Genomic DNA, 21,954 nt, shown 5'->3' with positions numbered 1-21,954 from the left:
GTAGTTAAAGGGTAAAAATACTTTCTCGCCCCAGATGTTAGTGAAGCTGGTATTTAAACCTGGTGGTAGCAGGTATCAGTGGCGCTCCTACCCCCTACCCTGAGTCTACTGTAAAGGGTCACAGGGTCGGCGCGAGGCAGGGGGGCGGGATCGGGGGCGGAGCTTGCGCCCACGCCCGAGGAGGAAGCCGAGGTCGCGCCGTGCCGCTCATTGGCTGCGGCTGGCAGGTGCATCTTCAGCCAATCAGTGGTGCCGGGGGCGGGACCTTCGCGGCTCACCTGGCTCCCGCGGCGCTGCCCAGCTCAGTGGCGTCCGGAGCCTCAAGGCACCTGTGAGTTCGCGGAAGTCCTGCCAGACTCTAGCCTGGCCTAGCCCGGCCGGACCCTACCCAGTCCCCGCCCGGCCCGCCATGGGCCCTCCGTGCCGCAGTCTCTCTGCTCTCCTGCTGCTGTTGCAGGTACGTTGGGTCCCCGACTTTAAAGGGAATGCCTCCCTGTACCACCATCCGCGCCCGGTCCCCTAACCCCTTCCTCTCTTTCGTCGTCCCTTCCTCGCTCCAGTCGTCCCCGCTCCCTCTTCTTCCAAAAAAGTTTGGGTTCAAAGGGCCTGAACCGCCTGGAAACTGCGCCGTGGTGGACTCCATGGAGAAGGAACTGGGAGCGGGTGCGGGTGAAGGGCGAGTGCCGCTTTGCTTACTCCCTCCGGCAAATACCCGAGGTGGAGGGGGGGGCACGCCCCGCTGCAGCTACTGGGGACTCCGTGGGGAAGGGGAAGGCCCGGAGTGGGGTGGGGGTTGGGGTATGGGATAGAGGAGCCCAGGTGAAGCGGCCTGGGAACGACCCCTGAGGTAAAGAAAGGGGAACCAGTGGAAATAAAGGCACCTGCCCTGTAAAGGAAGGGTAGTGAGTAGGTACGGGGGCGCCCCCTGGGACAGGAAAGTGGGGTCCAAAGGGGTTGGAACGCCCCTCCGTCTGAGGAACTGGACTTAGGAGTGGAAGAGGTCTCGGTACAAGGAAGGTAGAATTGGGAAGAATAAAGACGCCTCCCGGGAAATTAAAAAGGAGACTGGAAGGACAGGGGAAAGGGGTGCTACGTCTGGAGGAGGTGACCCAGCAGCCCCCTCTCCGGCGAATCCCCGGGAGCTTGGCGGCCGCAGGTGTCCGAATGAAAGACTTCGGAGTGACTGCCTGCCCCGGGGGCGGGGGTGTGGGGGGGGTGGTTCCCTCCCACAGTCCTGGCGCCGGGAGCGAGGGAGGGGAGGCGCTGTTGGTTTCGGTGTGGGCAGGAGGGGACCCCCACCCCCACCCCGAGTCACCCGGTTCCTTCCTTCCCCCATCCCAGGTCTCATCGTGGCTCTGCCAAGAGCCGGAGCCCTGCAATCCTGGCTTTGGCGCCAAGAGCTACACGTTCACCGTGCCCCGGCGGCACTTGGAGAGAGGCCGAGTCCTGGGCCGAGGTGAGAGCGCGCTACGGGTGTCCCGGATCAGGGTGGGATGGGAGAGGGAAGGGTCTGAGAAATTGCCCTCCCACGCCCCTGGGCAAGCCCTTTCTTTCTTCCCTGGCTCACAGGACACTCTATTGTAATTTCAGCAGATGCAGAGATCTAAACTTTGACCGTGATAGGGGCTTGGGGTTGAGGAGGCTTGCACGGTTAACTTAGTTGGGCTGGGCACTTATTGGAGGCCATCAGTGGGTCTCATATCGTCCTGACCCCTTAGAGACTGTTTGGTTATTTCAGGCTGCAAAAACCTGATGTGTGGGAAGAGGGTGGGGGGTGGGTGATTCCCGTTTTACAGATGAGCAAGCGGGAGGCTCCGAGGGTGGGGTCCACTTGCCCGCAGGGTCAGCAGAGTAGGAATCTGAACTAGGATCTGCCTCCCAGGTCCTATCTGTACCATCTCTGGGGCGACTGAGGAGCCCTCTCTTGGTTACCAGGTTGTGGCTTTTGCTCATAGAGATGAAAACATTTTGATACAGGTACTGTTTCCCCAAGGAATAATGTTGGTTTTTTTTTTTTTTTTTTTAAGTCTAGTAGCTCTGACTCAGGGAATGAAAAATGGACACAGTGTACTTCTGGGGACTATCACTGTGATGATCTGGATTCTAGAGTTTGCTTTGGTTCACTTCACTGTTGCTCAGGAGTGAGAGCAAGGGAAGGTTTCTTTTCTGGTTTCTTTTCTGGTTTCACTGATTCCCAGGTGCTTACTTCCTACTATAGTGACTTCCATCTCCCTCTTGATTTAATTGATTGGGTGAGTATCCTAACAATAAAAGAAACTCTTTTGGAGAAGAGAAATCACCCACAATTCCCCAAAGGGACTTCACTGTTTATTCTTCCAGTCCTTGGCCACGTGAAAAATCAGCAGCAATCACAGTGTTGTCTGAAATTATTTTTTGAACTTTGGAAGTTGTTCCAACAATAGGCAGCATTATTATTATAATTTTTTTTTTTTCAAACAGAAACTGCAGTTTGGTTGATTAAACATATTTGCTTTTCTGAGGCCCATTTGTGTTGCGTGGAGCTTTCTGTGGGGTCAGAAAGGGAGTGTCCTCTGCCCGATTTTGCCGAGTCCGCCATTACTTGGCCGGTCTCGGATGTCCTACCCGACCTGGTCCTGGGTCCCCCGGGAGTGATTGAGGAGCTGGGGGGATACTCCACCCCCTATCCCCGGTATTCCATGTTCCAGCAGATTGCTGATAAATGTCCCAGGACCCTCTCAATGCCCTCTAAGTGGGCATTGTGGGCAGTTAGGTGCCAGAGTGTGGGTGGCCTGGGATGTTTTGATGGGTATCAGTGGGCAGTGAAGCCTGGCTTCTGGGAGGAGGCACAGTTGATCCAGCCTGGAATTTGGGACAGGGTTCAAAACATTGTGTGCATCTGTGTGTGAGGTGTTGCCATGCAAGTGCTGGTCACTTTGTTTTCCTTCACCAAGACATTTGGTAGCCCCGCCGGGTGGTTTAGTCTAGTTTTTTTTCTCATCTTCCTTCCCCAAGCTCTTGTATCTGACCAATAATAATATTATTACATATTAATAATAGCATATTTACCTGTTTGCTTTTGAACCAGACTCTGGGGCAACCGCGTCACATACTTTACCTCATTTAATCTTCCTAAGAACCTTGGGACGGTGGGCACCATTGCAATTTCTATTTTAAGAGGAAGAAACTGAAGCATAAGGCAATTTTGTAATCAGCTCAGGGACCCACAGCTGGTCTTTGTCCTGTTCTCAGTCCTTCTCTTCTCAATAATAATAAAAAAAAAAAAGTTTTCTTGTGGCTCAGCCAGTCAAGGATCTGATGGTGTCACTGCTGTAGCTTGGGTCACTGCCGTGGTATGTATTCAGTTCATGACCTGGGAACTTTCATATGCTGAGGGTGCAGCAAAAAAAAAAAAAAAAAGAATTTTGAGGAAGTAGGCATCTGTCTACATTCCCTGGAGAGCATGCCATAGGGCGCCCCCCCCACCCCCTTCCCCGGGGGACTGCAGCTGGGGGTGATGGAGGCAGAGCAGACCCAGCAGGTGGAAGGGCCCTGTGGCTGGTGGTGCTGATGGGAGAGGCAGCCTCTGGAAGTGCTTGTGTGGCTGGCTCCCGTTCCCTGTGTGTCCTATACCCAGCCTTACTCAACAGATTTCCTGGCATTTAGGGGTTTTTTGGTCTTTTTGGACCATGGCACCTTCAACCAATCCAACGTGGAATCACCCCAGAATGAAAGTGCCTTTCTGGTAAAATCACACATGCAACCTCAGGGGTCTGCTCTGTGATTTAAAAAGGCAGCTAGGAAGTTCCCTGGTGGCCTAGGGGTTAGGTTAAGGATCCAGTGTCATCACTGTGTGGTTCAGGTCACTGCTGTTATGAGGGTTCTATCCCTGGCCTGGAAACTTGCATATGCCAAGGGCATAGCATAAATAATGAAATTTAAAAATAAATAAAATTAAAAAATAAAAAGGCAGCCAGGATTTAGGAAGGCGGCCTCATTCTCTCTGGACAGACTGGGAAGGTGGAGGGATGTGGCCGTAGTGCCAGGTTGAAGTATTAGCCCTGTAGGGGAGTCTGAGGACAAGGAGCCTGTTCCTTTAGGTCCACAGGTGGCTGAAGAGTGTTACAAGTAGGGTTTTGATGAAACTCAGGAAATCTGAGGGTGGTTTTCTGGGGTCATTCCTGTGCCCTGTGAGATGGTTGGCCCCACAATCTCATTCAGCCTTTTATTTTTACTCCACTGGTTTCTTTCCAGGTTTTAGAATGGAGAATGTTAAAACAAACCAACAAAACATGGAAACCACAACTGTAAACTGGTTCTTTGGCTTTTCTTTTTCTTTTTTTTTTTTTTTTTTTTAGGGCCTCTCCCGCAGCATATGGAAGTTCCCAGGTTAGGGGTTAAATTGGGGCTGTAGCTGCTGGCCTACCCCATAGCCACAGCAATGCCAGATCCTTAACCCACTGAGCGAGGCCAGGGATCCAATCCCCATCCTCATTGATACTAGTCATGTTCATTACTGCTGAGCCACGACAGAACTTCTCTTTGGCATTTCTGATGATTTTCCTTTTTCTTAGCACAAACTGGTGTGAGAAACACAGGCTGTTAGTCAGTTTCGGATCTCAGGAGTGTTACCCTAGATCCGAGGGTACTCAGCTTTAAGTTGATTGAGGGCTGGGGAAAAAAAAGCAGGCAGGCTTTCAAAACCAATGGTGTCTTTGCTTTGCTTCCTCCACCACCTGGCCTTGGGCAAACAGGGCTTATGTTTTGGTTTGAGCTCTGGTTGCTTGGTGGAGGGAGCACAGGGAGCTCCCTCCTTCTAAAAGATGTGCTGAAAGGTGATGAAGACAGTATGCAGGCCCCCTAATTAAACGTGGCTTTTAAAAAGCCAACTGTGGAAGCCGACTTTGGGGTCACTTTACATCCTTGGATCCCCACTCCTCCGCCCCTCGAACTCCTAAATGTCACTTTCCTGATACTCACGTCTGTGACAAAGGTTGCTGCAGGGCAGCTCTCTTGGGGAGGTGACGAATGGGTCCTCCTCCTGGCCCTGGCTTTGTGTGTCACCGGGAGAGGTGGTAAAGTCCTGAGCCCTTCAAGGCCATCTCTGGCTAAGGAAGGCTGGCCTCCGCTGCTTCTCTGTGGGGCCTCTGGACCTGCCCCTCCCCTCTGCCAGGTGGCTGTGGAAATCCCTGTTTGCTCTCCGGGGCTTTTTATTGGGTGAGACTTTGTTTCCAAATGCTCATCTTGGTGTCTGTTACACATTCCCTTCCAAGCGTAGCTGCAGATAAGGTAGGCGCTGAAGCTATCAGCTCTCACATCTCCCAGAAGCTGCCAAAACCTGAAAATCCCCAAGAGGCACCCGTTACAATCCAGGCTTTCTGGGTTTCCTTTCTGACTCAACCCCCATTTCCTTTCAGGGCTTTGGGCTTTCAAGGAGGGGAATGAAATCAGTAGGGCTTGTTGGGATAATTCCGAGAGGACCTGAAAAATCCAGGTTTGGGAGTTCCTGCCATGGCCCAGCGGAAGTGAATCTGACTAGCATCCATGAGGACACAGGTTCAATCCCTGGCCTCGCTCAGTAGGTTAAGGATCCAGTGTTTCCATGAGCTATAGTGTAGGTGGAAGACAGGCGCAGATCCTGAGTTGCTGTGGCTATGGCGTAAGCCAGCAGCTACAGCTCCGATTTGACTCCTAGCCTGGGAACCTCCATATGCCTCAGGTGTGGCCCTAAAAACAAAAATAAATAAAATAAAAAAGAAAGATCCAGGTTTGAATTTCTGTTACTAGCTATGTGACTTCGGGTAAACCACGTTACTCTGTGAGCCTCGGTTTCCCCATCTGTAAAATGGGGGGGGGGTAATACCTAGAAGTTTATCATGAGGATTAAGTATGCATATTTGTTTCTTCATTTGGATTCTTTGGTCAACAAATGAGTGCCTATTGAGTGTCTGCACTGGGCTGGACCCTGGGATTTCAGGGGTGAATAGAGACAATGTGGGCTGAACATAAAGCAAGGGAGAAGGATGCAAGGAAACAGGAGAGAGTCGTCAAATGGTTGCTTATGTTGCTTGGGGCAGAGTAGACACTCAGATTATTTTGGGTGAATGAATGAATGAATATTTACTACCCTTCATGGTTTGGCTCACCCCCCACAAAATATTTTTTCCTCCTCAGGCCAGCCTTCCATGTTGATGGTAGTTGGCAGGGAGATTTGGGTCTGTTAGAACTTTCTAAGGTGTCTGTGAGGGCTGCATGCCCAGTCAGTGGCTCTTAAAGCCTGGCTGTAGTGATAGGTGCATCCGGGGCTGCAGTGTACTGAGTGCTTCCCTCTGAAAGCCACGGAGAGCAGCGAGGGGAGATGTCAAACCTGATTCTGGAAACAGAAGGGCAGTTAGGCATTCTTTAAGTGTTTCTTGTCTTTGGTCAACTGGAAAGAAATTTGTGGTGGTGTCTCCCCCTGCCCCCTCTCTTTTTTTCTCTCACTAATTTGTTTTTTCTTTGGCCACACCCACGGCCTGTGAATGTTCCTGGGTCAGGGCTCGAACCCACACCATAGCAGTGACCGAAGCTGCTGCCGTGCCAGGGCTGAGTCCTTAACCCACTGCGCACAAGGGCCCTCAAGTTTCTCTGGTCTGTGCTTGGGCTTTTGCGTGTAGCTGTTGGGAGTGGTGGAGACCCCTATCTTTCGGCACTTTGCCTCTGCCCTCCTTCCTGGTATCTACCCCTAACCCTCCCCTTCCCTGCAAGGCTCTGGTAGCACCTCCCAACATTAGAAGGTTCTTGAATCAGACTGCCTCAATGGAAACCCGGGTAATGCCCCTTGCCAGCTGAGGGACATTGGTCAAGGGCTTTCTAAGCCTTAGTTCCCCCTTCTGTAAAATGGGCGTAGTGGAACCCATGTCAGAGTACACAGCGAGGGCTCAAGGACTTTTACCTTAGAGCCCTGGAGTATTTGGTGCCTTCTGTTTGAGACGCTCCCACGTTTTGCCTTTGGTTCAAACATTTCCCTGAGCTCTTTCCCACCCAGAAAACCAGCCAAACCAGTTTCTTCACTCTCCCAGCTTCTGTGTTAAAGCAAATACGGCTCTGCAAACAGCAAACCGTGCCTAGACCAAAGTGCCCTTTGCCAGAGAAGGAAATTCCGTGTGTTTTCTAGCTTGCCACTGTGCGTTGTGATTGGGGCGGACGCAGGTGGGTTTGCCTGTGGACCTGCCAGTGAATAATGTTCAGAATTGGTGGGGGGGGGGCGAGTAGGCAGGGAACAACGTGGGGGTGGCAGGGGCAGGAAATCAGAATGACCTTGAACCTGGCTTCTTTTGTTTGGTTTTCAAACATATTTCATAATACACATGGCTTAAGGATGCCTGTCTTTTCCCCATTGCCAAAAATGCTCTGCCCCAGCCCCCGACAACATGGTTTAGCCACATGGCTAAAGCATCGAATCACCCTGGGCCCCTCAAAAACCGTCCTGCAGATTCACGGAGCTATAGTCTCTGAAGGTGGGGTTCCAGACATGACATTTTTAAAAGCTCCCCAAGTGTGTGCCGCCATCTGACTCATTGCCCCGGACAACTCCAGTGCTAGGTCATGAGTGTTTGATGAGCAAATACCTGGTGCCAGCCAGGGGGTGGGCAGCTGGTTGGCCAGCCTAAGGTCAGGGATACAAGGGCACCCTTGATTGGAGAGGGATAAGGCCGCTGGTGACAGAGAGCCCCCGTGCAGGGAAGAGCAGGTGGGGTGGAGGTGGGGGGCCCAGGGAGGCGGCCATTGCAAGACCTCTCCCTGCCCTACACCCAACGTTGGGGGACTGCCTTAACACGGGGGCCCTCAGGGCAGTTTCAGAGGATCTCTGAGAGACCCCCTCCCCTCGGGGTTAATTCCAGCATATGGGAGAATGTCATCGGGGTGGGAAAATATTCAGAGGAGCGGTCAGTTTTACCCCTGGACCTTGGTGAATGAGGGGGTGTCCTTTGCTGGGAAGAGAGGAGAAAGAGGAGCAGGTTGGGGAAGGAACATTCCTTCTCGGTTAGGAACGTGTTAAGTTTGTCTGAAGGACCTAGAAGGGGCATCCTCATGGAGGTATTTGGGAATTTCAGGTCTGGAGCTTGGAAAACAGTAGGCACAGTTTAAATAGGAATTTGTAGGACATTCCCTTGTGGCGGCAGCGGGTTAAGGGTCTAGTGGTGCTGAAGCTGCAGCACAGGTTTGATCCCTGGCCTGGGAACTTCCAGATGGCACAGGTGCCACCAAAAATAATGATAAAAAAATAAAACAAAAGAAGAAGGAATAGGAATTTGTATAAGAGAGTGATCTTTTTTCCTAAATCTCGTGTCAATAGAGGCAGAGGTTTCACAGGGACCGCACAAACTAGAGGAGAACACGATGGAAGGGCTATGCTGAGAGTATTTGGAGGTGACCCACAAATAAAAAGAAAAATATTTGAAATTTCCCTCTTAGCCTAGAGGCTAAGGAGCTGCCATTGCCACCACGTGGCATGGATTCCATCCCTGGCCTGGGAAATTCTGGATGCCTTGGATGCAGGAGGAAAAAAATATTTTGTTTCCATCCACTGCAAAAGTGGGTCCTCACAGAACTGACAGCTTAGGTAAGGCTCCCAGTGGCCCAGGGTGGGAACTGGCATTATCTCCCACAGATCAGAGAAGCTGGACAACTTGCCTGGGGTCGCCCAGCCAGGAAGTGGCTGCCTCTCCAGTCCCAGATGTTATCTTCTAAAAGCTGGGCTTTTTCCCACGTCTCTCCACTGCTCTGTTGCCACCCTACCTGCACCTCCAGAGAAACAGACTCACCCTTCTAAGGCGAATTCCTCCTGCCCTTTGGAAAGGAGTTTTTTACATCTTTCCTTTGTCACTACTTTTAGTTGTAATGCTGGAATCCAGCCTTTTTTTTTTTTTTTTGGCCTCTGAAGGACCTCTTTTGTCTTTGGTTTCTGAGCCATTTTCAGTCTCCTTCCCCTTTGACTTTCACTTCCAAATAAATGAGAGGTAAAGGGCATTTCCTTTCTTTTCTGTCTTTTCTGGTCTCTGAAAATGCGATTTTACTAGCATTCAGGATGGAGAGTTGGGGGAGTTTCCATCGCAGTGCTGTGGAAATAGTCCAACTAGGAATGAACAGTTTGAGAGTTCGATCCCTGGCCTTGCTCAGTGGGTTAAGGATCTGGCGTTGCCGTGAGCTGTGGTGTAGGTCGCAGACATGGCCTGGATCCCGCGTGGCTATGGCTGTGGCCGGCAGCTGTAACTCTGATTAGGCCCCTGGCCTGGGAACCCCCATATGCCGGGGGTGCGGCCCTAAAAAAGCAAAAACAGAAAGATGGGGGCTTGGGAGGCAACCTGTCCTAAACAAACTCATGATCCACCTGAGACTTGTTGAGGTCTGGGGGCCGGGAAAAGGGACAGCTGTGAATCCCTGTGGGCGCAGATGCTACCTGCTGGGACGTCACGGAGCTTCCTGAGGAATTGAACCAAAACCATAAACGGTGGCCAGCACGGGACCCCATGGGGAAACTGGCCAAGGTCTAGATAATAATTAGCGGGCTTTGTAATTAGGAGAGCTTGTAACAAGCCGAAAGCCTTTCAGATTTATGACACCTGGACAAGTCGAAGGCTAAGAACACCTGTTTCTGTGGTTTGGCACTCGGACACGCAGACACACCTCCCCTGTTCCCAGGAGAGTTTTCCCAAAAGACGTTTCTTTTTTTTTTTTTAAACACATATTTATTTATTTAGTCTTTTTGCCATTTCTTGGGCTGCTCCCGTGGCATATGGAGGTTCCCAGGCTAGGGGTCTAATCGGAGCTGTAGCTGCCAGCCTATGCCAGAGCCACACCAACACAGGATCTGAGCCGCGTCTGCGACCTACACTACAGCTCATGGCAACGCCGGTTCGTTAACCCACTGAGCAAGGCCAGGGATCGAACCCGCAACCTCGTGGTTCCTAGTTGGATTCGTTAACCACTGCGCCACGATGGGAACTCCCCAAAAGATGTTTCTTAAGTGTCTTCACTTAGATGTGGCAACAGCCTCCTTCCTTTCTGGTTTCTCCTCTTCCCCACCCCTCCCCCGACACAGTCTTTTCTCCATTCAGTGGTCAGAGTGAGGAGATTTTAAATTTTAAGTTACAAAACATGACTCCTACTCAAAATCTGCCAGTGTGTCCCCATTCCACACAGGATGAAAGCCCATCTTTTCTATGACTTAAAAGCCTTCCTTCATCTACGTCCGGCATTCCACCCCGCCCCCCTTACCGCTCGCCCTGACTGAACCTAGAACACCAGGCACACGTCTACCTCAGGGCCTTTGCACTGGCTCTTCTGCTAGCTGCACGGCTTGCTCCTTTATGCCCTCAAGTATCTGCTCAAGTGGCGCCCTCTCTGTGAGGCCTTTCTTGAACCCCTTCTTTGAGGCAGTAACCCCTTTCCCCTTCTTTGCTTTATCCTCTGGATCACTTCTCAGCGTCTAACATGCAGTGCCTTTCACTTAATGCCCCTCTTGTCTGTCTCCTCCCACGAGACGAAAACCTCCAGGAGGCCAGGACTTTGGAGTTTACAGACCGTATTGCACCTGGAACTGTTCCTGGCCCTTAGCAGGTGTCAATGACTATTTGAATGAATGAGGTTTCTGAGTGTGAATATAGGTCTGTACATAGCTTTTGCTTTTAGAACTCAGTCCACTGTGCCTTCTTCCAAAAAATTAAGATATAATTGACATATAACATATTAGTTGCAGGTGTAATTGTGCTTTTTGTTTTAAAGAACAGAGGGAACTTTCTCTTTTGAGTTTGAGCTACAGGAAGGAAATGAGGAGGAGGGTGTGTGTCCCTGCATGGCACTCCTTCTGTGCACCCCTGCTGTAACCTGACCTCATTGTCTTGCCACAAAACAGCTTGCTGTCTAGAGTCTAAAGGTCAAGTGAGCCGTTTCTGCCCCACACTTGTTGGTGTAAAGAAGCCCCAGATCAAAATCTAAACAGAGATCTGAGCCCGCCAGGGCCACCTGTTAGGTTTCCTATTGTCTGGATGACACCTTCCTTGCACAAGGCTTCCAGATGCACCCGACACCCTTCTCCTGGGTATTTGCAGCATCCTTGGGGCCCATTAATTGTTTAAGACCTGGTTTCCATTCTTCGAGTTCTTGGCAGTTCCTGGAGGGAGCTTGTTGAGAGGTGTAAAAAACTTGAAGATGATAATCTAAGGCTAACTCAGTCACCTCATAGCCAAGGTAAAAACCTCACAGCTCCGAAATTCACCTGGGCAATAAATATTCATTGAGAGAGTAGAATAGGGCAGTATCTTATACATCTTTATGTAAGATACATCACCCTGCCTTCTGCAAGATCATGCCTAATGAGCGGAGTTGGCAGACTTAACATCAAGAACACAGGACTCCCAGTTATATTTAAATTTCAAGTAAACAATGACTAATTGTTTAGTGTCAGTATGTCCCATGCAATATTTGAGACATACTTATTAAAAAATTCTTTCATCTTCTTTTATCATAAGCAACATAGTATGGATAGCAGTACCATGTGGCCAGGACTCTTCCCATTTGCTGTCTCTCCCTCTTCTTATACCTCACAAAACCAAAGAGATGTGATGGTTCTGGGCCCCGAGTGGCTGTGAGCACAGGTCACATGGACGGGAAGTGGGAGAGCCTGGCTGCATGTTCAGTGGCTGTTGGACCCCAAAGTCTGCGCCTTTACAGCAGGAAACGCCGACTAACCAGATGATCTGTGAGCAGCCAGGTCAGGGGGCTGAGAACTGCTCTGAAGGTCTCAGAGGGAGAGAAGTCACTCCGGGTGACAGGGGCGTTTGTCCACAGAACAAAAGTATGTTGTCCCTGCCTACATATGCAAGGTGTTTGGGATATAATAGGGGATACAAGACCAAAATCTCTGCCCTTGTGGACTCGAGTTCTAATTGGAGGCGACCGGAGGCAGATACCTGGTGAACTATGGAAGGGGGAAAAATACTTGGAAGGGTGATATGAATTATGTGTGAGTTTCCTGGTGGCTCAGTGGGTTGGGGATCTGGTGTTGTCACTACTGTGGCTCAGGTCCCTGTTGTGGTGCGAGTTTGATCCTGGGGCTGGGACTTTCTGCATGCCGAGGGTGTGGTCAAACAACAAAAAAAGAATTTATGCGTGTTAAGGTGGAGATATTTGGGGGAGGTTGTCACTAAGAGAAGGACAGTTCTATAAAGAACTGAAAAAGTGGGATGCTTGATAGATGTTAGAACCGGGCTGTTTCTTGAGGGAGCGGGACTTCCCACATTCTTTTAAGTCCATATTGGTGCCATTTAAAGATTATATTCTGGGAGTTCCCGTCATGGCTCAGCAGAAATGAATCTGACTGGTTAGTATCCATGAGGATGCAGGTGTGATCCCTGGCCTCGCCCAGTGGGTTAAGGATCCGACGTTGCTGTGAGCTGTGGTGTAGGACGCAGATGTGACTCGGATCTGGCACTGCTGTGGCTGTGGTGTAGGCCAGCAGCTGCAGCTCTGGTTCGACCCCTAGACTAGGAACTTCCATATGCCCTAAAAAGACTAAATAAATAAATAAAGACTGTACTCTGGTCAGGCCTCTGGAGTAATCCTGAGAGCTAATTGTCACCACATCTCCTTTAAAGGGTATCGGATTCAAACCAGGATCCACTGAATGCTCTCCAAGCCACCCCACCCCTTGGCATGTTCCAAAGAGGCAGCCTGACTTCTCCAGCAGATTTTTTTTTTCCCCTTTTGGTGGGTGAGGGGTGTTGGTTACATGTATACCAGTGTCCCCCGACCTGCTAGTTAGAATGAAGCCTGGTTTCAGTAGGACTTGGCAGTAAGACTTTCAGACGGCCAACTTCCTCCCCCACAAATTCTTCATCGAAATTATGTGGGAGTCTTTCAAAAGGGAATGAGGTGACCAACTTGTTTGTGGGAAAACTTGTGGCTTTTCCACACAAAAACGTCATCCCTTGAGTCAGCTCGGGACAATAACCTGGGCCCTATTGACGGGTGGGGCGGGGCCCTGAATCACGGCCATTGAGAGGCCTCTCCTGGTGACATCATCCTCTCATGGTAACAGGTACTTGAGGTGCCTGCTCTTACTCATAAATCCCAGGAGATACCAGCCCTGGATTTTTGCACTCTTAACAAGAAGCCGGGGTCTGGCGGAGATGACGGGGTTCAATAGCTGCTTGGTGAAGGTCCCGTGGCCGGTCTCATTTCCACCCCAACTCCTGGGCTTGTAATCATGACTACGCTTTCTCGAGAAATGAGAATTTGTGGGTGTCCTTCCTATACCTTTTGCCTACTCAAGTCTGTATTTATAAAGAAATGCTCATCTGCCTCTTATAGGTGGGTGTTTCAGAGCCTGTCAGAGTCTTTGATTTTGAAGCTTCCATGTAAATTGTGCTGATTTTTCTTTGGACTGTGGAATTTGTCTTCTTTCTTTTTTTCCTGCTAATCCTCTTGCCTGAGCACTTCAGGCTTTGGGAGTTAAATAGCTGGGGCGGCTGTTCGGCCTTGGAAACTGCACATCACACCAGGTGGGAGCTTTACTCCTCGATTCAACAGAGAGAGTTGATGTCAGGGTTGTCGCTTTAATCTTCAGCATTTATTTCCCTTTCAACCTGTGAAATAAAAGACTCGGCCTCCCAGAGCCGCCCTAGGAGAGTGAAGGTGAATTGGGGAGGGTGGTATGAAAAACAGGTTTGCCTGGGTTCAAATTCTGACTCAACGCTTGCCCTGTGACTTTGGGCAAGTTACTTAATCCTTTCTGTGTCTCACTTCCCTCACCTGTAAAAAAAGAGGATAAAATTGTAGTTCCTACTGTCACAGGGTTGTGATGAAGATTCAGTGGGTTGGAGTTCCTGTTTTGGCTCAGCAGTAACGACCTGGACTAGAATCCATGAGGATGTGGGTTCAATCCCTGGCCTAACTCAGTGGGTTAAGGATCTGGCCTTGCTGTGAGCTGCAGTATAGACCGAAGCCGTGACTCGGATCCTGCATTGCTGTGGCTGTGGTGCAGGGTGGCAGGTGCAGCTCAGATAGGACTCCTAGCCTGGAAACTCCCATATGCTGCAGGTGCAGCCCTAAAAAAAAAAAGGGTTTCAATGAGTTCACACGCATCTAATGCCTTCAGTGCCTGGCACTTAGCAGACACTTTGAGTTTTTATTATTAGATGTTTCTGCTTTAGACTTGTGTCGAGGGAGAAAAAAACACTGAAGACTGAAGGAGCCAGAGACATCTAAGGATGAGGAAGGGCTACATCCCCTTGTCATTTTCCTCCTTGACGTCCCCACACAAGACAGTCTTGACCCAGTGCCTGTTCAGGTGCACATTGTGCAGAGTACAAGCGCCGCCGTCCAGACATGCCGTCATGGCGTGAATGCGCTGATGGATGGTCACACCTGTTTGCTCCAACCGTCCTATGAACTTGACTCTAGTATTATCTCCATCTGGAAAGCAAGGCTCATGGTTCAAGGCCACAAAGCTAGGAAATGGCAGGCAGGAATTTGAACCTCAGTCTGGTGACCCCAAAGCCACTGCCAGTGTACCCACATTTGGTTGGTGCTTTTCTGTCAACTCCAACTGCTGTCAGATCCCTCTCATAACCCATTGTTATTTTATATATTTCCCTGGGTTTTTTTGGTTTGTTTTTTGTTTTTGTTTTGTCTTTTTGCCATTTCTTGGGCCACTCCCGCGGCATATGGAAGTTCCCAGGCTAGGGGTCTAATCGGAGCTGTAGCCGCCAGCCTACTTCACAGCCACAGCAATGCAGGATCTGAGCCACGTCTGCGACCTATACCACAGCTCACAGCAATGCCGGATCCTTAACCCACTGAGTGAGGCCAGGGATTGAACCCACAACCTGATGGTTCCTAGTCAGATTCGTTAACCACTGAGCCACAACGGGAACTCCTACGTTTCCCTGTTTTGAATTGGGTAGTCGTAGATTCTTATTCCCCACCCCTCTTCATTTTAACACACTGTTCTGCACTTGTTTTTCTTGGCTTGATATATCTTAGAGCTTTTGCTCATTATTTTTAACTGCTGTATAGTGCTCTATTTTATAATAGGTCCCCTGTTGATGGATACTGGCTGTTTCTGTTTTGTTTTGTTTTGTTTTACTATTACAAGCAATGTTAGGAGCATTTTAGATGGTGTGAGCAGGAGAGTCTGTGTCACAGAGGTCTCTGTAGCCGCTGGGATTGTTTCTGATGCCTGGGGATGGTTCTGGGCACTCCTGAGTGGTGCACTAGGTTTTCGGGGTTTCCTGATGATGCATGAAATAGCTGCAGGAACTTTCTCTCACCAAATCTGAAGAGTTTACTCTCGCAGAGGACACTGCCCAGCCTCCTGCTGTGCCCATCAATAATTTAATAATTCTGGAGTTCCGGGAGATCTAGTGCAAGCTAAGGGTCCGGCGTTGTCACTGCAGCAGCTCAGGGTCACTGCTGTGGTGCAGTTCATTCCCTGGTCTGGGATCTTCCACATGCTTTGGGTGTCACCAAAAAAAGAAAAAAAAAGTTTCCTTAATTCTGTTCTTTCCGCATGCCCCAGGATCCTTAAGCTTCCCTGGGTTGGGAATTTTATGGATGACTGGCTGCTTTGGCCTTTGGGAAGGCTGAGAACCAATTAATCTGCTTTTAAATACTTGCCAGAGTGTATCCTCCATGTGGTCCCATGGAGAATGGAGTGAGGAAATGGGGTAGACATCGTAGCAAGAGGGACTAGGGTAAGACCTCTGAAATCAGTTTGAAGCAGAGGAAATGCATTTCTGGAGACTGAGAGCCTTTTCCCAATTCTGACACCTGCAGCACCTGTGATCACACCAGGAGCATCTTGCCTGGCCCACCTCCCTCCCTCCCTGCCTCAGGGAGTTAGTTCCAAGTTCTCTGTAAGCCTGAGACCCTTCCTCTACAGGAAGAGCTAGAATTGTTTAGCACAAACCTCACGGGGAAAGAGTATGCTTTTAAAACTCCATCCTTAGAGTTCTCCTGTGGTGTAGTGGGTTAAGGATCCATCTGGCTTTGTCACTGCAGCGGCTTGGGTTTGATCCCTGGCCTGGGAACTTCCACATGCTATAGGCACATCCAAAAAAGAAAAAAAAAATCCATTCTCCACCATCTTTTGTGTATTTATTTAGATGGGAAAGAACAGCTAAAGTTAAATTCATTCATAAAAATCCATTCTTGGGAAATTCTCAGGTGTGGCACAACGGTTAAGGATCCGGTGTTGCCTAAGCTGTGGTGCAGGCTGCAACAGCGGCACAAGTTCCATCCCTGCCCAGGAACTTCCACATGCTGCAAATCCAGCCAAAAAAAAAAAAAATCCATTCTCCGGTGGCCAAATTAGAAGTGTCATCTAGTTTCTTAGTTTATACATGAATCAGTCAATTCACCCAGAGTCCCCCAGCTGGTAGGTGTCAGAATTGGAGTAATAGTATTGTGGTTAAACAGGAATCCTGGAATTCCCATCGTGGCGCAGTGGTTAACGAATCTGACTAGGAATCTGACTAGGAACCCTAGGAACCGTGAGGTTGCAGGTTCGATCCCTGGCCTTGCTCAGTGGGTTAAGGATCCGGCGTTGCCGTGAGCTGTGGTGTAGGTCGCAGACGTGGCTTGGATCCCGCATTGCTGTGGCTCTGGTGTAGGCGGGCAGCTACAGCTCCGATTAGACCCCTAGCCTGGGAACCTCCATATGCTGCAGGAGCGGCCCTAGAAAAGGCAAAAAGACGAAAAAACAGGAACCCTAATTGGGTTCCACCCATTTATTGACTGAGTACTCGGCTATTCATATAGGGTCTCGATATAAATCTCCTGCCAAATTGTGGGGTAGGTACTGTGATAGTTCCATTTTCAGGTAATAAAACCCAAATCCTCTGGTGGTTATTGACCAACCCAGGGTCACAGCTGGTGACAGTGACAGCAGAGTGGAAAAGGCAAGCCTCCCAGCCTGGCCTGCTTTTTTTAACCCTCCCTGTGTCCAGCAGCTCTAAGAAAACCTACACTCTAGATTCTTCATTTTGGCCTAGAAAGGAACCTCGAGATTCCCCCATGCAGCCCCCGAAGTCCTTTACCAGTTTTAGCCCTTTGGGTTAAAAGCTTCAAGATACTGCCTGATCCTTTGGCAACACAGACTAAAGGGCTTGTTTGTGGCCTCTTTGGGCTCCATTTTAAATTTGAAGGTGAACTGTGTTAAGAGACTAATATTTGCAAGCAACCATTATAGAGCTTTGTGGGTTCCCTTTAATTACTATCTTTTTTTTTTTCTTAAGGGCCACAGTTTCTTCCTACTCACTTTGGGGTGAGGGAGGGGCGCAGGGCAGGGCGGCGGCCGCAGGGAACTGGCGGGAATGTGAGAGCTTGCCTTGTCTCCCTACCAAGCAGGATCTGAGGGAAAAGATTTTGTTCGTAAGAAATTTCATCGCAGTCGTAAAGGATTGGGGTTCTGTGAAGAAAGGAGGGCGGGGTCTTGATCCGGTACAGGGGCGCAGGGCCGTGGTATTGAAGGTGGAGCCATAAGGGGTCTGGGACCGGCTGCAGGTGGAACAAGCCCGCCCATGTGCTCAGCGGTGTTGATACACGGGCCTTATCGTAGTATTTTCTCGACTTGTGAATACATTTGAGATTCCCTGTTTTGAAGCTTAAACGCAATTCTTCAAGGAAAACCTCAATGATGATCTGTAAGAGAAAATGCAGACGCCCCTTCTCAGGGAGCCACCGGCGGCGATTTGGCGCGTATCCTCCCAGACACTGTGTGAAGCGCTGACAGAACGCCTGCGCCCATGTCCGTGGGCTTTTTAACAACTGGAGTTTTCCAGAAATGGCAGCGTGAATTGTTCCGTGAAGTGTAACCAGCCATCTTCCCACCTCCTTCTTTTGCAACACGCTGTCCGCTGTTGTTAACCTCTGGAAGGTGCTTTTAGCATCACGGAGTCTGCCCCCCGCATGCTCCGTGTCATCTCGAGGTTTCTCGTGTTCCGAGGGGCGAGCGCTGTGGAGATGAGGTGAGGAGCATTAGAACGCTGCGATGCCACGTGAGGAGACAATGGGCGATTCAGAACCCAGGAGGAGTAGGACCTGTGTGGGTGGCACAGCTGGTGCTTCTGCAGGGGGAGGAGCTGGGCCGGGGGCGGGGTGGCCTGGGAGCTGGGAAGGTCAGGGAGGAGACAGCAGTGTCTGTTGTTGGCTGGTGGTGGGGCAGGGGAACCTCCCATGCAGATTCTGGGGGCCAGGAATATGACAAAAGGGATGCTTGAATGGTGACTCAGGTAGCTGAGGTGAAACTGAGCTTCCTGCCCTGGACTCACACCAGGAAGGTAGGGCCTTCCAAGGAAACTCCCCCTTGGCTCTTCCTGCTTGGCTTCTGAGGCTGATAGGGCCGGCCTGGGCCATCCACGGACTGTATAATGGGGCTGGCTGGCTGGCTGGCTGGCTCACTGGGTGGGGCCCTGCGGGCAGAGACCCGGGCAAGCTGGGAGAACCCGGAAAACAGGAGCAGCAGGTTCTCGCTCTGTCTGCCCTGGGGCCAGTAGTCAGAGCTGGTCCCAGGCGCTGCTGGGGTGATCTGGAGTGGCCAGGGAGCGAGAAATGAGCCCCACCATCCACATGACCCCTGGGCCAGTGTGGTCCAGCCTGGTGCCTCAGACTCAGGGCTGCCCCACCCCGGCTGTCCCTCAGCCCCTCCAGATGCATGGCCACAATCCGCTCCTCTGTCCCCAGCCTTGCTTCCTAGCTCAGCACATGCCACCACCTCTTCTATTCATCATCCATTCATTTGCTGGTTCATTCATTCACTCATTCAATAAAAAATGATTGCTATTATGTCCCAAGCATGGTTCTAGGACAGAGACACAGCAGAGAACCGGACACATACGGTTCTCTATCTGGATGGATGTATTCGTATTCCCGTGTGTCAACGCACACAGCAATAAACCTGATAAGTATGTGAAACATTTAGGGGGTTGTGTGGCCGCACATACACAAGAAGAGTGAATCTGCGTGAGCGTTGCTGGGAAGCAGGGGGTGGTCTGAGGCGGCCTCACTGAAGGGGACATTTGAGCAAAGGTCCAAGGGCAGTGAAGGATGAGGGCAGGGGGTAGGCATCAGGTCAGGCCCTGGGGCAGAGCAGAAGAGCTGGAGGCCTGGGCATGAGGATTCCAGGGATCAGGGGCTGGGGTGATGGGGGGCTAGTGGTCAGGAGGGCCTTGTAAGGACCCTGTCTCTACCTCCTCTCTCCCCTACAGTCCAGATCCACTTTCCACCTCCTGCCAGGTCTGTCTCCTCACCCCCAGCCCCCTGCATTCCAGGCAGTGGAATACTCAGCAGGTGCTTGTTGGAGGGGCTCCTTCTGTGGGGAGGGTTAGGCTAGTGGTTAATAGCTTGGCCCCTGCCCCCTGACTGCTCAGGCTGTGGCCTGGGGCCTCTCCCAAGCTTCTGGTCTACTTGGGCAGGAGTGAGGCCCATGGTCCCACATTTCTGTTGGTGTTGCTGGTCCCTCCCCAGGGCAGCCAGGCTCTGTCCCCTCTTCATTAGCACACTTGCCTGTGCGCCCTGCCTAACTCGTCTCTCTGGGCCAGCTCCTGAATCCTTGGATGTTTCCTCCAAGAAGCTTTCCCTGATCTTCCTCTCCTAAGACTTGGGTCAGGATATCCCCCCTACCCCACCCCCGCCTCCACCAACACCTTCTTAGGTTGAAATCCCTGGAGTTCTTTCTCCCCACCCAGCAGCTGGGTGCCCTGTAAAGTGTTCTCAGCATGGCACCTAGGATGTAGTTGACATTCAATAAGCAGTTTTTTCGTTTTGTTTTTTGTCTTTTTAGGGCCGTACCCACGGCACGTGGAGGTTCCCAGGCTAGGGGGTGAATCAGAGCTACAGCTGCAGACCTACGCCACAGCCACAGCAACACCAGATCCATTTGAGCCATATCTGTGACCTACACCACAGCTCACAGCAATGCTGGATCCCGGACCCACTGAGCAAGGCTAGGGATTGATCCCACATCCTCACAGATTCTAGTTGGATTGTTTCCGCTGCTCTACAAGAGGAACCCCTGTTTTTTTGATGGCTGCACCCATGGCCCAGGCCAGGGATTGAAATCAAGCCACAGCTGCTGCCTTTAACCCACTGCCCTGCGCCCAGCCAGGGGTCCAGCCTGCGCCTCTGCATTGGCCTGAGCCACAGCAGTCGTATTCTCACCACTATACCACCAACGCTGCACAGCCTGGGTCAGGTCCTGCAGTCGGATTCTTAACCCTCTACGCCACAGCAGGAACTCCTCAATAAGTAGTTGAGGGGCGCTTTGCTGTGAATTAGGCTGCAAGGTCCCTAGGGATGGGGGTGACCTATCCACCTGTTGGGGACTTTGGTTGGGGGGTCGTGGACCTGGAAGCCAGATTCCTAGACCTCTTATCTTTTCCATTGGATTTTTGCTCTTCCTCTTCTGAAGAACCCACAGATCTCGCTTTTAGCTAAGTGTAGATACAGACCTTCTGGTCATCCTTTTAAACAATAATGGAAGCTTTAAAAGTTTGATCTTCCCCCAAGCTTCCCATGGCTGTTTGCTTCCTAAAGATAAATCAGTTGTAAAAAGCGGCTTCATTTACAGTGTTGAGTGCCTGCTTTTTACAGGAAATTAGGTTGCTAACTACTGCTTTTTTTGAGTGCTTGGCATCAGTCTGGCACCGAGCCCAAAACTCCAGTTCAACTTTCCAAACTTCTGAGCCTGTTCTATGCCAGGCATTCAGACCTGAGCTTTGGGAAGTTAAGACTGTAGGTGAGGCACCGCCCCCCCCAGGGCCCCAGCCCCGAGCATTCTGGAAGGGAAGTGGGGAGGACAGCAAACTGAATAGGTAGAATGTTAGAAGGTGGTCGGAACACACTGGGGGGTGGGGTGGGGGTGGGGGGAGAAGGCTGAGTAAGTGGCCCGGGGAGCAGGGGGACTGCCCTGTAATCCAGATGTGGCCTCAGTCTTTTGACTTCCAGACCCATTTCCACTGCACAGTTGAAGTTGGGGTTTGGAGAAGGAATGACAGGTGTTAGAGTCGCTGGGCAGTTGAGGATGCGGCTGGGAGGGTGAGGAAAATGCAGAGGCGGGGAGAGGGTACTGGAAGAGGGTAGTGGGCTCTGGAAGCAGGGTCGGGGGGAGGGGGGGGATGAGGGGATGTACGTTTGGGGGAGGCTCTCACTCGGTCCCCTTCCCCACTCCTTGGAATGTGGCCACCCTGCAGGCTTTGCCATTTGAAATGCTGATGAGTTAATTAGCAATTGTTTACAGGCTTTCTTTCGGCCCTAAAGTATTAACCCTGTAATTCTGGGAACAGTTCTCTGTCTTGAAGGTGCTTCAAACCTCCCTGGATCACTAATTAAAAATTCGGACGGCTGGGTCTCACTCACCCCCTTGGAGATTTCAATTTATAATCCTGAGTGGGACCCCAGAGACTGCATTTTTAAATAAGCCCCACTCTGGGCGTGAATTGGAGATCTCAGAATTGCACTTGAGTCCTGGGCTGGAGTATGGCTCACAGGGAAGATTTCAAAGTACGGGCTTGGAGGGGGCCATCCCTCCAGAGATGGATTCAAGAGGTCTAGGGGGACTTGGGTTTTTTTTTTTCCCTTAAACACAGCCCCCAAATGATTCTTGGTGTGGTGGTGGTAGGGTGTCCATGAACCCACTCAAAGTTGGAGACAAGATGAGTGTATATGAGAGCATGGTTTGTTTTATTTATTTATTTATTTATTTATTTTTTTTGATTCAGCGTGTCCACAGCTTTCATCATACTCTGAGGCATTTAAGTTCCTGCAAAAGAGGCATTCAAGCCTGGATCAGTCCGAAGTGGGAACCATTTCCAGATCCATTTAGGCAGGGATGAAGGGAAATGATGCTTGAGAGCTAACTCCCCATATGTTCTTGGAGAAGCAAATATGAGCAAAATGTGCAAGATGTCTGACAGACAGGAAAAACCCCGGTGG

General features: G+C 50.6%; 1 protein-coding gene across 1 annotated transcript in view; it reads left to right on the top strand.

Moving 5' to 3' along the window:
- Positions 1–291: 291 nt before the first annotated feature.
- The window catches only part of CDH1 (cadherin 1), an 81,796-nt gene continuing 60,133 nt past the window's right edge, over positions 292–21,954 (top strand). Inside the window, exons 1-2 of the mRNA XM_047790554.1 lie at positions 292–457; positions 1,342–1,456. Of these exons, the coding sequence (XP_047646510.1) occupies positions 410–457; positions 1,342–1,456 (163 nt within the window). The 5' untranslated portion in view covers positions 292–409. The remainder of the gene's footprint in view (positions 458–1,341; positions 1,457–21,954) is intronic.

This window comes from Phacochoerus africanus, chromosome 8 (genome assembly GCF_016906955.1).
Source record: "Phacochoerus africanus isolate WHEZ1 chromosome 8, ROS_Pafr_v1, whole genome shotgun sequence".
NCBI classification, from domain to species: Eukaryota; Metazoa; Chordata; class Mammalia; order Artiodactyla; family Suidae; genus Phacochoerus; species Phacochoerus africanus.
The sequence above is the reverse complement of the archived record's forward strand: the minus strand, read 5'-3'. Positions and strand labels throughout refer to the sequence as shown.